This window comes from Uloborus diversus, chromosome 2 (assembly GCF_026930045.1).
Source record: "Uloborus diversus isolate 005 chromosome 2, Udiv.v.3.1, whole genome shotgun sequence".
Classification (NCBI taxonomy): Eukaryota; Metazoa; Arthropoda; class Arachnida; order Araneae; family Uloboridae; genus Uloborus; species Uloborus diversus.
The window spans coordinates 217,050,089-217,065,970 of NC_072732.1; the positions used below are offsets into that span (position 1 = coordinate 217,050,089).

Here is a 15,882-nt window from a genome sequence, read left to right on the forward strand (position 1 = left end):
TACACACCCCACAACCTCAGATTCCTTAAGAGTTTCGTAGCAACTTTTACTGAAGCGTGAACATAATTTTCTTCCCTAACCTTCATTTTTCATAAGACAAACCGTCTAAAGTAGAAAAAAACAACTACTAATGTCTTGAAATTTTTTTCGATATTTAGAGATTTTTTCGATGTATAGAAACAATTTTTCTATTTAATGGACATGGAAATTTGCTGGGATTTATATATATAGAATTTTTTGATATATGGAGGTTTGACTCATGGGTGCAAGACCTTCCGTCTCAGGACGGATTTTCGTCTTGACGAAATTTCCGAGACGGAGGTCGGGACGGAAAGAAATTCGATGACTTTCTTTTAGTTTTTAATGAAAAAAGAAAAATTGAGTGTTTGAAAAATATGCTTTAATATTACTGGACCGTTACATAACCACGAATTTACATTGACATTCTCTCGGTTTTCTGCCATGGGCTCGTTTTGTTTGCAACGTACTTTTGGAGGAGTGGCTTTTCGACTCGCGCCGTTTGACTTTTTTTAAGGTGTAGCTCTGTTATTTCCAACTGACTGCATTGACCAAGAAGTTGCTCGCTATTCTCCCTGATTTTTCGAAGCAATCGGCTCTAATTGAAAATTTAGCCTTTTCTCATGCTATTTTCGATCATCCATTCGTTTTTTTCATTTACAGTGTTTTCTTTTTGCAAAGTTTACACGCATAAATGAAAATTATGTACGCTCTTAAAAGGTCTTAAAGAGTTGAGATCCATCACCAATTGAGAGTGATTGCTGACAAGATGAAATATTTTCGCACATCAAAGGGCGTCCACATACCAGGTAAAACGGAAACTATCAACGATTTTGGAGATTTTAATGAAAATGGAAATTTTGGAAATAATCGGGGGCGGGGGGGGGGGGGGAGGGGGGGATTTCAAGCTGGTTGGAAACACCGATGGGCAACCGTTCCTGCATTTTTGACAAAGACTTGAGGAGAAAACTAAATTCTGTCATTGAATCTAATACTCGCTAGAATGGGAATATGGGGGGGGGGGGGGAGAGAAAGGAAAGAAGAAAAATAACGGAGCACGAGTTTGCGAAAAAAATGCTGCTCTTGCAAAGAGGGTAATCTGTTCGCAAATTAACCTGCGATACTGAGGTTTTAAAACGTTGATATCTTGGACAATCTAAGGCGGGGTGGGGGGGGGGGGGTTACTCACGGGTTACAGTATAAAATATCGAAAAACTGAATTGAAAATATTTTTGAAGCTAGGAGTGGTTTGATATTTCTCCTCTGCAAACCCTTAAAAAGTCAAAAAGTTTTAGGCTTTTTTTTAGTTTTAGGTAAAAGTCAGAACGTTTAATGATGTAAAAGCGGGGAGGGGGAGGTTTTAAAAAAATCGGAGACTGGAGACTTAAAAACACTAATTTAGGCAATCTTTGGTGAATTTATGAGAGATGGTTTTGGTGTTCTAACATGAAAATGTTTTGTAGCTGATGTATTAAACAATTTGAGGCTATACGTAAATGACTTAAGTTAAAGAGCATTTGAGACCCTCTTCCGAAAAGTGTTGTAATTGAAGTCTTAAAACTTTTATGCTGTCTTTGGCAATGTCAAGAGGGAGGGAGGGGGCTCTCTTTTGGCGAAATTCCAAAATTGGAGTCTTAAAAGCGCAACTTTAGACCATCTTGGGGTTCGGGGTTCTCCTTTTCCAAAAAATATTCAAAGCTGAAGTACTCAGCTTTAGGTAATCTTTGGAAGACTTAAGAAGAGTGAATTCGAAGGCTTTCTCTCAGTACGTTTTAGAATTTAAATTCTTAAATCTTCGGTAATGAAAAGGGGAAACCGCAAATTTAAGTAAAACTTAGTGAACTTAGAGGAAAGAGTTCGGAAGGGGGGGGGGGAGGGGGATCTCACTCCCCGAAGTACTTAAATGATATTTTAGCTATTTTTGAGTGAGTTAAGAGTTAGGGAATTCCGGGGTCTTTCTCGAAACGTTTTCGAAATTGAAGTCTTAAAACTTTGGGTTGTCATTGGCGATGTGTGGAAGGGAGTTGCTCTCTCAATAGAAAAATTAATCTTAAACAAAAACTTACACTGCATTTAGTAAACACAATGAGAGGGGGGGATTCCACACCCTCAGCAAGAAATATTTTCGTTTCTGAAATTTTTAGAGCTTTGTTTTGGGTTATCTTTGACTGACTTAAGGGGGAAGGATGTAGGAAGATTCTTTCAAAAAGTTTCCAAAATTAAAGTATTAAAATTTTTAGGCGGTCATAAGTCATGTTTATAGGTAAGAGGGGTACTATTCCTACAAAACAATTTAGAAACTGAAGCCTTAAAAATTGAAATTTAGGACATTTGTGGTGAATTCAGAGGAAGGGTTTCGGGAGTTCTATTCCGAAAATTCTTTGATGCTGAAATATTTAAAGCGCCACTTTAGACTATATTTGAGTGCCTTAAGAGGGATGTGATTCGGGAACCCTGCCTGGGGTTAGGATTCGGTTCCCCTATTTCTTTTTTTAATTAATGAATGTTGGAAAGGGTACCTTGTTTAAAAAATATATCTACTTCACTGAAGCGATTTTTTATTGCTAATTTTATCTTATAAAAGAATTCTTTTTCAAATGAAGACTGTGTGGGAGAATGGTGACAGTTCATTATCATTAGTCGGCTTTACCCTCCCCCCACCTTTTCTTCTTTGTTGGCGCTACCTTGGGTAGACTTTCCGATCAGAACTGATTTATGTTGCAAAAGGGAAAATCTTATGTCCTAAGCAATTTTATTGCTGCAATAAAAATGTTTACGATCGGCAAAAAACTAATGGTGGGGTGCTGCAAACGCTTTTACCCCTTACATTATCCGACATCGTCTAAAATTGCGTTTTTGAAACTTCAATTTCAAAATGTTACCGAAGGTGGGTTCCTGAACTTCATCCCTTCAATAGTGCATTCAAAAAGCGTATAAACGTTATGAAATTTAAATTACAATTTGTTTTTAAATCTTTAATTTCAGGAAAAGCCCATAGCCCCCCCCTTTCTCTATTATTTTTTGAAGGTTGCCCAATATTGTGATTTTGGGACTATCAGTTTGAAATAATTGATGTAAGAGTCCCTGAACCCCTCCTTTCCCTGAACTTTACCAAAATGACCTACCATAGCGTTTTTTGGACTTCAATTTGAAAAAATTTCTGGGGGAGCCCCCCAGACCCCCCCCCCCCTTTTATTGCCGGATTTTAGACTTTTTGGAATTGTGATGTCAAATCACTTAAATATTACAATTTTAAGGCGTAAAATTTAAGTCAAACAGATTGCAAAACTGGCATTGTTAAAATCTACAACATTTATATATACAAATTTTTCCTTAAGCCAGCATGCGGGTGGGGGGGGGGGGGGGGGGCTGAAAATATTTTCCGTCTTGAACACATCACCAAACTTGCACCCATGGTTTGACTAAATACTCACCTGTCTGACAATGGATTTAATAAATTCTTTACGATATCCTAGATCATAATTCGGATAAGTCTCAAACACCTGTAAGAAATATTTATCATTATTAGAATCATGTAATTTAAAGAGATCTGTACAATATATGCACTAAACACATAGCTACATTAACTTCTGGAACATTTTTTAACATACCTGCCAACTTGGGGAAATCTTAAAGAGTAAAATATTTTTATTATTTCATTAATAAAAGAGCAAAAGCAGTTTTCTAAATTATAACAAAACTTTTAATAAAATTGAATTTTTTTAAATTTTTTTCTTAAATTTCCATTTGTTAGTTACAACTGCAACTTATTAACATTTTCATAGCCAAACCTACACCGTATTCACTGCCAATCTGCTCGAAAAAGAAACATTAAGGTTTCTGAACATTAACTTTAAAGAGCTGAAGCAACAATATTATATTATAGCTTTTTGTTATAATTTTTTTTTCCAAAAATTTAAAAAGCCACGGGCTAATTAAATTTTTTTAAATTTTATGATTTTGTATTCTCAAAGTTGCATAGCAGGTTGAATTGTGTGAAATTGTTTTACAGGTATAACACCCCAGCCATTGCTACAATAGAAAATTTCCACACAGAATAAATCAGAACAATGATGATTGTTGTTACAATATCTGATGTTTATATGTCATGATTCACATTTCAATATAAAATATAAATACAGATAAACTTGTTATAACATCAAAAAACAAAAGGCAACATACCCTGCATATCACATGCTTCATTGTGACATCTTCTAGTTTTGACTCCTTCATGATTTTGATCACAAGAGCTCTCAACTGGTCATCCTAATGGAAACATTAGAAATAGGTGAAAATGTAGTTTGCTGTATTTTTATACAGTGAAACCTCCCTTAACGGACACTCCCGAATAACGGACACCTCTAAGTAACGGACATTTTTGCAAGTCCCAGTCCCTCAATATAGGCCATTCCATGTAATTCACTCTGAATAATGGACACTCCGAATAACGGACAGTTATTTCACAAAAAATTTCCCTTGCGATCGTAACACTTTCGGTTTTTTTCTTTTCACAGAATATCTTAGTAACTGCTTGCCTTACAAAGCTTTTCATCCTCCACAACTGATATCCCCCCCCCCCCGTCATTTCCTTATCACTGTTTCTAAAGAGTGGTAATGGGAAGAGGCAGCGATTGGGGCTTAAAAGTTGGGGGCAGAAAAAAAAGAACTAAAAGACGTGGTACTTTTTGCGCCGCAGCAAAAAATGAAAAAGAAAATAAAAGTCATAATTTTGTAACGGCTAGTTTTGAGAGTATTGAAGCAGATAAGTGAAAACTGATGTCAGTCTAACAATTAACATACGTTTTTCTTAAGATTTTAATAAATTTTATACACAATAACTATTCAAAAGTTAAGATAAAAAAGAGGAAATTGGGCGCTTTTTCTAACTGGGGCTCTCGGGAGATGCAATTGAGCAGATCGGCGCCGGTAGTAGTCGGCTTTATGGCATCGTGGATTCGTTTGGTTGTTTAAGTTTCAGACATGAAAAAGATTTGCCCATATTCAAGGTCATATTGCCAAGTGTCAATCATGCAAGGGCGTAGCTAAGGGGGGGGTTTTGGGGACAAAACCCCCCCCCGAAAAGTTAGTCTCAAAAAAAAAAAGAGAGAAAGAAGAGAGAAGAGAAAGAAAAAAAAAATAAATTAACCATAAAAAGTGTGGGGGGAGGGGGGTTGCTCCGCCGAATCGCCGCCGTTGGTAATGCAAAAAAGAGATGTCAAACTGTTTTAATTGATTACTTCAATTGATTAAATGCTTTTTAAGACAAGTGTGTGCTGTCAGTATACCTTTATTAAGGAAAAACAGATTAATTACACATGACGTAAAATGTAGTAAACCTTTCACAATTGTTTTGATTGTGTTCTACAAAGGGACAGCAGCCCATTTTGAAAAAGGTAAATTAAGTAGTTCCTCCTAATAGCGGACACCTCCCAATAACAGACAAAACTTCTAGTCCCTTGACTGTCCGCTATTCGGAGGTTTCACTGTATAAGGCAAATTTTATTATATTTACAATTTTCCTTCATCAAATCATATTTCTACTTATCTGGGTTTCAACAAATCCATACTTTTTGTAAATCCAGATATGTTTTCACTTCAATTACAATGGCTAATGAGAAGCTATCATTAAATTATGAAACATTCATGCAGCAAAGATTGGGGATGGGATTGTGATTTCTTTACTAATAATAAAGCTGAATGTCCTCTGTCCGGATCTCTGTCTGTCAGGATCTCTGTGACGCGCATAGCGCCTACACCGTTCGGCCGATTTTCACGAAATTGCACAAAGTTAGTTTGTAGCATGGGGGTGTGCACCTCGAAGCAATTTTTCAAAAATTCGATTTTGTTCTTTTTCTATTTCAATTTTAAGAACATTTTCCGGAGCAAAATTATCATAAGATGGACAAGCAAATTACGAAATTATCATGATGTGGAATGTGAGAGCGAATGAACATAGCCAATTGGCGAGAAATTCGTCATCCATTATTTGTAAATATACAGGCGAAATGAATGACCTTTTAATTTTGAACTACGGGCAAAGCCGTGTGGGTACCACTAGTTTCTAATAAAAAGTTAAACTTGTACTCACATTTGGATGTCCAATCATTTTAGACAGGGGCTGGTCGTCATCCTCATCACTTCCCAGGTATTGTACCACACGAGCTGCAGCTGCAAGCAGATAGAAAAATTTGATATATATGAAGATACCATTGTCACAAGAAAGATACTTTTTAAGGACACAAAAATTTTGAAGATCACATTAAAAATGAAAAATACCCATTCTGGAACTCTGATAGCAATAGATATCTACTTTAGGCATATTTTAAATCAAAGTGATAACGAAGAATTCAAAAGTACTCAAAGATATGTTTGTACTAATAGTTAAGTAAAAAATGTTTTACCTAGATTCATTTAATGTAAATTTTGTGAAGAACTGATTTATTACAAGTGAGATTTTTTTGTAAACCAATAAACTCTCTAAATCACCAAATTAAATAAAAGGGAATGAAAAGCAAAAAACCACTATAAATCAGAATTGGTCTATTAGTCCTTTGATTCAAGGAATGACTAATACAAAATAACTAGTTCAGTATCATAAAAGAATTTATTAGAAAACATATTGCTGTGAATTAAGATGTGGTTTGATGGGCTAAGTTGCAAAAAGCTAAACCGTAATAAGTGTGAGTAGAAACAAATAGCAATGCTAGAAGAAAATAAAAAATAACTGCCTATTTTGCATCTTTAACTGTTTCCTATCTCTGTTTTATCTATGTTCAAAATTTCATTTACTTTTACATGATCTGTGTACATAATCAAAATTTAGGACTAAGGTTAAAAATTTAACGTCCAAAAGTCAAAAATATTCACTTAAGAAGTAACAATAAATTGCAATCATTCAATACTTTTTAAACCAACATTTACAGTAGACCCTCGTTTTACGCGGGTTTAAAATTTGACACCTTGATTTTAATGTATGCGGATGAGTTTTGGTTTTATGCGAATGCGACAATGCAAACAGATAAAATTCTCCCTTCTTTCAAAATCTCAACTCTTAAAGATTGCAGATTACGCATAATCAACTGCATTTTGGTGTGCTAATAATCGAGCTTGGGCCACTGGAGACATTTTATGCTATTGGTTCCAGAGCTCTTTCCAGAAGTAAAGGTATTAAACTCACACAGTTCAGAACTCACTGAAAGAAGAGCCTTAGGACAAAACCAACGAGGATACTGAGGACAGTGACGCACAACCAAAAATGTTCACATTGAAAATTGTGAGCCATTCCTAGACAATAGAAATGATCTTTCTGATTTGTTAGTGGAGGAAGATTCTATCATGAAAATTCTTAATGACAGACAAAAGACTATCATAGCCAGCTCTTCCTTATAAACAGAACACGAAATTAATTTATGTTTTCTTTATGCATGTTGTGCATAAAATTCGATATAAGTACACATTAAACTTATTATACATAAAATTAGTCATCACTAGAATGAAGTATATTTTGTTATCTACGGAATCAAACCCACTAGTATATGGTCTCAATTTACGCTGTTTCGATTTACACGGCATTTCCGTGGAATGTAGCCCTTGAGTAAAACAAGGGTCTACTGTAGTTCCATTTTTGAAAAATGATCAAATATTCCTGCTCTAAAACTACAGGTAAAAACCTGCAATAAGATTTAATCTGAAAATTCCATAGACTAATAATAAGAGTAGACCGAGCTTTCCCAGACTTGCTGATGAAAAAATTGGTTCATGGATACATCATGTGACTGGTGGAAGGCTTGGCGAAAACTTTGGCAGCATGGTTACTAGATGGCCACATTATAGTTTGGCACTCGACATGTATTTTAAGACGTAATGTGTTTTTATTATAATTTTTTTCCAGGAGTAGAGATTGAACTGTTTTCTTTTAGTTATGCATTATTTTGACATTAGTAATTAGTTTTTGATCAGTTTTCAGTAACTTTTATTTCATTTGGAACTGCTACGTCAGCGTTGGCGTGAACGTAATGGCGTAAACGTTTTGCGTTAACGCAAAAATGTACTAAACAGTATCTTAAATTGAAATTGTAGGTAAAAATCTTACCGATTGCGATTATTTTTTGGCCCTTGCATCTTCAATTGCTTAGAGAGTTATTGAAATTGACTAAAGAAAATGCACAATACTATCTAAACAAAAAACTCACTACATTAACAAAATATTTACAACTTAAAATAACAAATTTACAAATCGGACTCCATAAAAGATCATTCTTCCGTGTTCCATCAATTCTATTTATTTTATTTCTTGCGGGCGTTGATCGTCTGCTACGATCAATGACCGCTGTTGCTAGGATATCCACCAGTCACATGGTTTGGTTTATGAGCAGCAAAAGGGTTGCCATAGCTCGGTCTATTCTTATTATTAGTCTATGGAAAATTCAGAATAGTGTGGCAATTTTCATAGTAGAAACAAAGAGTAAGAACTGTGTTCCAAAGAGACCATTTTCTCTTAACCAAACAAAAGATAGTAGTTATCACATAGCAGTTTAATTGGACAAAAACCACAAACAGCATTCATACCCAAATTCTTGAAATCCGATTGGTTTTCGTCTGCTTCTGCAGGTGATCTTTTAGGCGGTGAAGGTGGGGAAGAATTTTCACAGGGCTCACTCTTAATATGAAATGACATAGGTGTTGAGGTGGAGGGGAAAGACTCCTTCTCTTTTTTAGTGGTATGCAGCTCACTCGATGGACAGATCGGAGAATCCCTAACACAAGAATCCTCTTTGGAAACTTTGCACTTCTCCTTTTTGATGGGCAGAGGCACAATCTCTATGCTGGAGCATGGAGATTCCCGCCTGGAAGATTCACGGTGAAGGGGTATTGGGACAATCTCGATGTCCGAGGAAGACTGAAAAGAAATCATATAAAAAAATTATTCGTCAAAAAGCAAGTTGAAATATAAAACGGAAAATATATATAGTTCTGAAAACAAAGGTTGATCCATGTTTTTTTTATTTTTAGGTCAGCATTTGGAGAAAAAGGAAAATCTTTTACAAACTTTCTTAATTTTTGTAACAAAAACCTATTTTGTGAAAAAAAAATTTGTATCTTTTTTCATGAAAAATATCATGTCATATCACAAAGAGCATTTTTTGCTACATTGGTTCTAATCTCAATCCGTTTGACACAAAGTACTTCATCGAGAATATCTTAGAAGCGGGATGTTTTTTTTCTCCCAAAAAATCCTTAGTTTACAGGCTACCTGATAGAATTTAACTGTTTTTTATGAAAGGACTTATTTTAAGGTACAAAATTTTTGAAAGGCGACTTATTTTAAGGTAAAGGGGCTGTCTAAGACGCAGAAATTTTGAGAAGGAGACACAAAGCGACTCAATTTGTATTTGAATCATCCCCTGGAAAATGTCTTGGGTTGGAAATAAATTAATAATTTTAAAATGTAAAAGTATTTTCTAGCTTTGAACAAAAACAGTAAAAGACTTTAAAAAAAAAAAAAAAAAAAAAAACCTTTTGTGAATAGGAGTAAAATCTTACTCACGGCTCATCCATTTTCTGTGTTCACTAAGCCAGAAATCTCAACAATTTACAGTTTCATCCTCAAGGGCCCCTTTTCAGAATACCCCATTTCATGCAAGATACTAGTCTTGAGACAAGAAAATCAGATAGTTTGGGTGAAGTAGTTGGTATTTCACAAGAACTGATAGCGGTGGGGAAAACAATTTGATATACCATGAGCTATTTGGCCCTGGAAAGACTTGTAATCAACTCTGCTGAAAATTAAAATTTTAAGAGATATTGAACTTTTGTGACTTATGCAAATTTTATATAAAACTATATTAAAATTCCATATTTTTTAAGAAACAACAGGAACCCTCTAAAAGAAAGGGGAAATAAACTTTCTTAATATATAAATATCATGTCTGTGACAGCTGTATCTCAAATCAAATTTCAAAGAATAAAAAAAAAAACTCTGCCTAGGGTAAGTGTTCCAGTAGTTGCCCAGTCTCCAGTACTCGACCACAAAGACATAAAACTGCTTATAAATAGAAGATTTATAACTCAAAATCGGATATGATGCATCCCCATTTTTTTTAAATCTAATTTGGAATAACTTTTGGTCGAAGGGTAATCAATAAGTAATGAACAATTATAAATGACTCCCCTTAGTAGTGCATGTTGTTCCAACAGCAGATAGAGTAAAAGGACAATGCAAGACTTTGTACAAGTTGGTAACAAATGCTTACACAAAGGATCAACCTTTAGCATTTTAACATTCTTAGTATATGGTTAAAAACCTACTCTATTAAAAAAAAAACAATTAAACTTACAAAACAAGCTTGGAGCTTCTTGAGCTCAGGTTTATGATCCTCCTTTTTAATACTCATTGTGCAATGATTAACTGAAATGAAAAAGAAAATAAGAGATATGGAAAAAAAACGGAACCAAGAAATGCTAAATGCAAAAAATTAATACTTATAACTACTCCTTCTAAATGAACACATAATGCGTGAACAGTAGCAGGACTTGATACATATTTACTTTTAATCTTTTAGCATTTTCATTCACAAAAAATTACAGTTCCACCCATACAGTTCCTTTTCCCTGAACATAATTTGTTCGAAGTGATAACTATCGAGCCACCAACCGTAACCGATCTGTTGAATCCCTTACTGCTTGTTTAGTTGATTTAATTTCAGTCCAGCACTTAAGAAAGGTCTTTTGAAAAGATAATACAGCTGTTTGCTTCAAACTAGACTTCTAACTTGTGCAATATTCCAGTTAGTTTTTGCTTTGCATCTTCATGCATAATTGATAAAACTTAAATTAAGTAACATTAAATTTTAATCACAGGGTGATAACTATTTAACAAACTTAAATGCAATGTTGATTACAGATATGAGGCACAGAGCCGCAGAGAGCCAAGGCAGGCCCTTAGTCAGTTTTGTACCCCCACCCCCTCAAAAAAAAAAAGAAAAAGATAGAAAAAAATAAAAATAAGAAAGAAAAAGAAAATTAAAAAACTGCTTACTGGAAAAAAATTAACCCTATTCAAGTGCCGAAAAAGGAAGCACCAAAAGAGCAAATTTTACTAACAATCACAATTTTAAGTCAGAAATACTACTTGCGAATCAATTCAAAAAGAAAAAAAATATGACACAGAAATTGGCAGATCAAAATCAAATTTTCGTACATTGAAACTATGTATATCGTCGAATCAGAGCAACAGTAGGATAAATTAAAATTTGGTTTTAAAATTTGGTCTTTTTCAATGCTGATTTAAAAATAATAAAAAAAATTGAAAGGGAACTCCCCTAGGTTTCAAGTACATTTTAAGGGGTGTACTGAAAAATTTAACTGATCCTATAGGAAAATAATTAGATTCACTTGTTCTACTGTTGCTCTTGAAGTTTCTGTTAAAAACTAAGGTATAAAAGCAAATAGCAACATATCCTAGTATTTTACCCAAAAAAAAAATCATTTTCAATTAGGACGTTGTAAGATCAGGGTTACGGAGTAGGAGGAAAAAAATGACCGACTTCGGATCCTACTCCAACTCTGAGAGTTTTAGAGCCTCCGACTCCTTTACCCAAAACCAGTCTGACTCTGCAAGCACTAGCAGATTTTGAAGGAAAAGGATAGATTCTGACTCCTTTAACTCAATCAGCCCGACTCCGACTCTGCAGCCCTGGCTAGGGTAAATGTAGAGCTGTTTGCAATTTCCAACTCATCGGTGATCAGTGTTTCTTTGAGGCATCTCTGGAGGGGGGAAACTGCCCCCCCCCCACCCCCCCCCCCGAAGAAAAATTTGGATTCTTTTTTAAAACAGGAAATTATAGAAAATTCGGAGCTGTACATCCGGGGAGGGGTATCGGCTTCTGTCAAGGGCGCCCATATAGGGGGGCAAGTGGGAGCTCAAGGCCCCCCCCCCCCCTTAGAAATGAGAACTTCCTTGCTTTCAGTGCTTTTTTTCTTTGCAAACATGTATAAAAATTTCTTTTTCGGCCATTAATGTCAAATTTTAATATTGTTAATCTGTTCTAAAATCGGTTTACAGGAGGAAAATATTCTGCTAAACTGTAGGGAAAATTTTTGAGCCCACCCTTGGCCTCTGTGGCCTCCATTTTGTCACTGTCGATGGAAAGTCCCTAGCTGGCAACAAACTGCTAAAAAGCATTTTTTTCCCTGGGAAAATACATGCAATTAATTAACCAACAAGATATGTTTCTTCCTTTTTATTACCCTTCGCTTGTTGTCCGTTTATTGCTGTTATGGAAGTAGTTTATCTATTATCTATCTAGTTGTCATCATGCAATACATTGGTGAGGTAAAAAACGGAACCTTAGGACATGTACTCTGTGGGCACTCATGGTACATTTCGTAGGAAATCAAAAGTTTCCTGGATGATGATATTGTATGGAGGGGAAGGGATAGTGGGCTGTGAGCAGTGATGTTATTTTTCTGAGGGTATATCCCACTAATCCATTACGCACAATATGTGCATGCGATCATATACGTAATATGTCATTATATAAAAATTTTTGAAGCTTGAGGGTAAAAGCTTTGAGGGCTGTGTGTCTAAAAAATGTTTGAGAGTATACGGCGTATGGGGAGTATACCGCGTATGGGAACACCACTGGCTGTGAGTTATTTTTGGCAGGCTGTAATGAAAATGCCTATAATGCCAATGTTGGTTTTCCTTTTTATGTGATAATAGTGGTACCTGCACGGCTTTGTCCGTAGTTGAAAATTAAAAGGTCATTCGGTTCGCCTGTATATTTACAAATAATTGGATGACGAATTTCTCCCTAATTGGCTATGTTCATTCGCTCTCCCATTCCATGTCATGATAATTTCGTAATTTACTCGTCCATCTTATGATAAATTTTGCTCTGGAAAAAGTTTTTAAAATTTAAATAGAAAAAGAACAAAATCGAATTTTCGAAAAAATCGCTTCGAGGTGCACACCCCCATGCTACAAACTAACTTTGTGCCAAATTTCATGAAAATCGGCCGAACGGGTCTAGGCGCTATGTGCGTCACAGAGATCCAGACATCCTCCAGACAGAGAGACTTTGAGCTTTATTATTAGTAAAGAAATAACATGGTGTCATCAACGTCTTTTTTTTGAAAGAAATGTCTGAAAATTCGACATCGTTTACACCCCCCCCCCCCCCATTGTGAACTCACAGGTTTCAAGCCGACAAGACTGTTAGCCAAATAGAAAACTTTCAAAAAATCTACCCGGATTTTCTCTAAGAGAGAGAGAAAGAACAGATTTATTTCATAATCATTCTAGAACTTGAAGCCCTCTATGTGTGAACTTGTTTATGTCTTCCTACAGAAGTCTTTACTGTCTTTAGCGATCATCTTTTCAATCCGAGTCAAAAACAAATTATTTTGAGAGAAGTTTTTGTTTTTTAATATATTTTTTTCTTTAGTATAAAAATTAATTCACATCAATCACTCGTGGTAATAATGTTTTTTTTTTTTCGCTTTAAAAATTGCATAAAAGAATGAACTTTAATATTTAATTTACAAGGCTGTCCAGAAATCATTCCCCAAGTTTTCTTAGCTTGACAGCTCTATCAAAACTAATTTTAATGAATTTCTTTAAAATAATCATAAACTTCGACACCATGTTTTTTTTATTTCTAAGTAAAAGAAATAGCTTTGAAAGTTTCTCATGCGTGCTTATTTGACTATTAATAACTTACGTTCATAATTTAGTAATATTATCCATTTTTCAATTCAAAAAATTAAAAAGATTCCAATTTTTAAAAGCCCTAATTGTAAGTTTTATTTTACTTAAAGTTTATTTAATTAGCTATTAATTTTTGCATGTATTACAAAATCGTCTTTTGCATATGTAATCGCTAATTGTGACCCCTTTTGACGTTTAGTGCATATAAATGCATAAAAACAGTAATTTTAAAAAATGCATATTACTATGTTTTTCACAAAATCTCTCTTCACTTCTTTCTTCACGTAAGTTTTTAAAAAAAAGAGCAAATATTTTTGTTTTTGGTGCATTTTTTAAGTATATTTAGTACATATATATGCATGCATTTTCCCATGATTTTTTAGAGCATATAACACTGGCTCTAATCAATTTCCTTGTCTTTTTTTCCTGTGCAATTTACTGAGAGTTATTTTTCTTCACTATTAGCAATTTTTATTTTATTGCATGTTACTGTCAGTTTTGGGGAATTGTAAGACAATTTTTTGAAACAAAACTTGACTTCAGAAGGAGCAATTCAATGAATATTTATTTCTGTAAATGTGCTTAGTTTTAAATTATTTTTATTAGGGGCCATTAATTAATTACGTAAGGGTCCTGATGGGGAGGGGGTTTGGGAAAATCTCTACATACCCTTACTGGGGTGGGGGGGTCAGACCCATTCTTACATAATATTTTCCAAGGCGATATTCTATATAAGAAATCGCGCAGTCAAGTGGTTTGGCAGGGATCATATTTCATTTGCTTCTGGAAGGTAAAAAATATGATTAAACGCAATGATTTAAAATTTTTATCTGTTGCCAGTTTCTATTTGTTAACAAATAAAATACTTGTAATGGATTTTTAATAGTATAAGGCTTTTAAAGAGATTTTCAATTTTCCCTCTTAATTCTACTTTTGCGACCCAGTCGGTTTTTTTTTTAAATTTTTAATTTTTGTCACTTGTTTTTCAAAGAATGAATAGTATAAAATATAATAAAAGAATCACACTGTTTATGGTATGCCTTATTTTTAACTAGTGTTGCATCATATACAAAAAATATTTGTCAAAAAAACATTCTGTCTAGATTCCTTTTAGTAAGTATTTCTCGGCACAAAAAAGATTTAAATTTTTTAAAAAATAATTTTAATAATAGTGAATTTAATAGCGATTCCAGTGATGTAAGATTCGCTATTTTATTGTTGTGAAAAACCAAATGGAATCTTATGTAAGATAGGGAAGGAGGGGTTTAAAAAATCTTACTTACCCTTACATGGGGGAGGGGAGGTCAAAAATTGCCAAAATTGTCCTTACGTAATTAATGAAGGGCCCCTCACATGACTAGAAAGTCGCTCGTCAAGGTATGACGGGTGAAAATTGCTTCTACATTTGAACAAAAAAAATGCCTGTTTGATGATATTTTGATAGTTTAAATCTTAACCCTAATCCCAGTGGACTAACCCTAAACTCCAGTAGACAGCGTTCTTTGTTGACCATTTTTATGTTTCTTCATTCTCCTAAAATGAGTCTTACCAGAAAAACAGTTAAGTTACCAGATCAAGTTCAACCCTATTAAAATAAAGCATTTCCCTGCATGTGAATTATCAAATTATCATGCCGCGGTGCAAGTTTCATTGTTTATGACGTCAGAGATACTTGATCGTTGGCTATTATATGAGGATATTTATGCTTCGTTGCGTGTATTTTAAATTTAAAAGCTTCTTTTGCATTTGCAGTGTGACGGAGGACCGTCAATATGAAACTTGATAGTATTTTTCTCGCTTAGAGTGATTTTGTGTACATTTTAATGGTTAAGAAATGTTTTCATCACTTTTTTTTTTTGTATTTTCCAATAAAATTTTCTGTTTTTCATAATATTGCAGTACTGTTAGACTTTTGATCTGTTACATTTTTATGGGAACAATATAATGAGCCAGGAGTGTTTTTTAAAACTCATATCGTCCCGATCGTGGACGCATACAAGGATTTATTTCAGGAGGAGCGGCCAAGCCAAACACATCGGTAACTTTACAAATTGATATTATAAAATTATTCAGAGTTGGTAATTTGAAATTTATTTCTTGGGGGGAAGGGGGTTGCATATCTCAGTAATTAAATACGCCTTTGACCCCCCCCT

At 34.5% G+C, this 15,882-nt stretch overlaps 1 protein-coding gene across 1 annotated transcript in view; it reads right to left on the minus strand.

The window, feature by feature from the left end:
• Positions 1-15,882, minus strand: part of LOC129216809 (uncharacterized) — a 101,652-nt gene that overhangs the window by 3,539 nt on the left and 82,231 nt on the right. Inside the window, exons 20-24 of the mRNA XM_054851026.1 lie at positions 10,356-10,426; positions 8,587-8,917; positions 6,107-6,186; positions 4,201-4,284; positions 3,453-3,521 (exon numbers count right to left, since the gene is read on the minus strand). Coding sequence (XP_054707001.1) covers positions 3,453-3,521; positions 4,201-4,284; positions 6,107-6,186; positions 8,587-8,917; positions 10,356-10,426 — 635 coding nt within the window. The remainder of the gene's footprint in view (positions 1-3,452; positions 3,522-4,200; positions 4,285-6,106; positions 6,187-8,586; positions 8,918-10,355; positions 10,427-15,882) is intronic.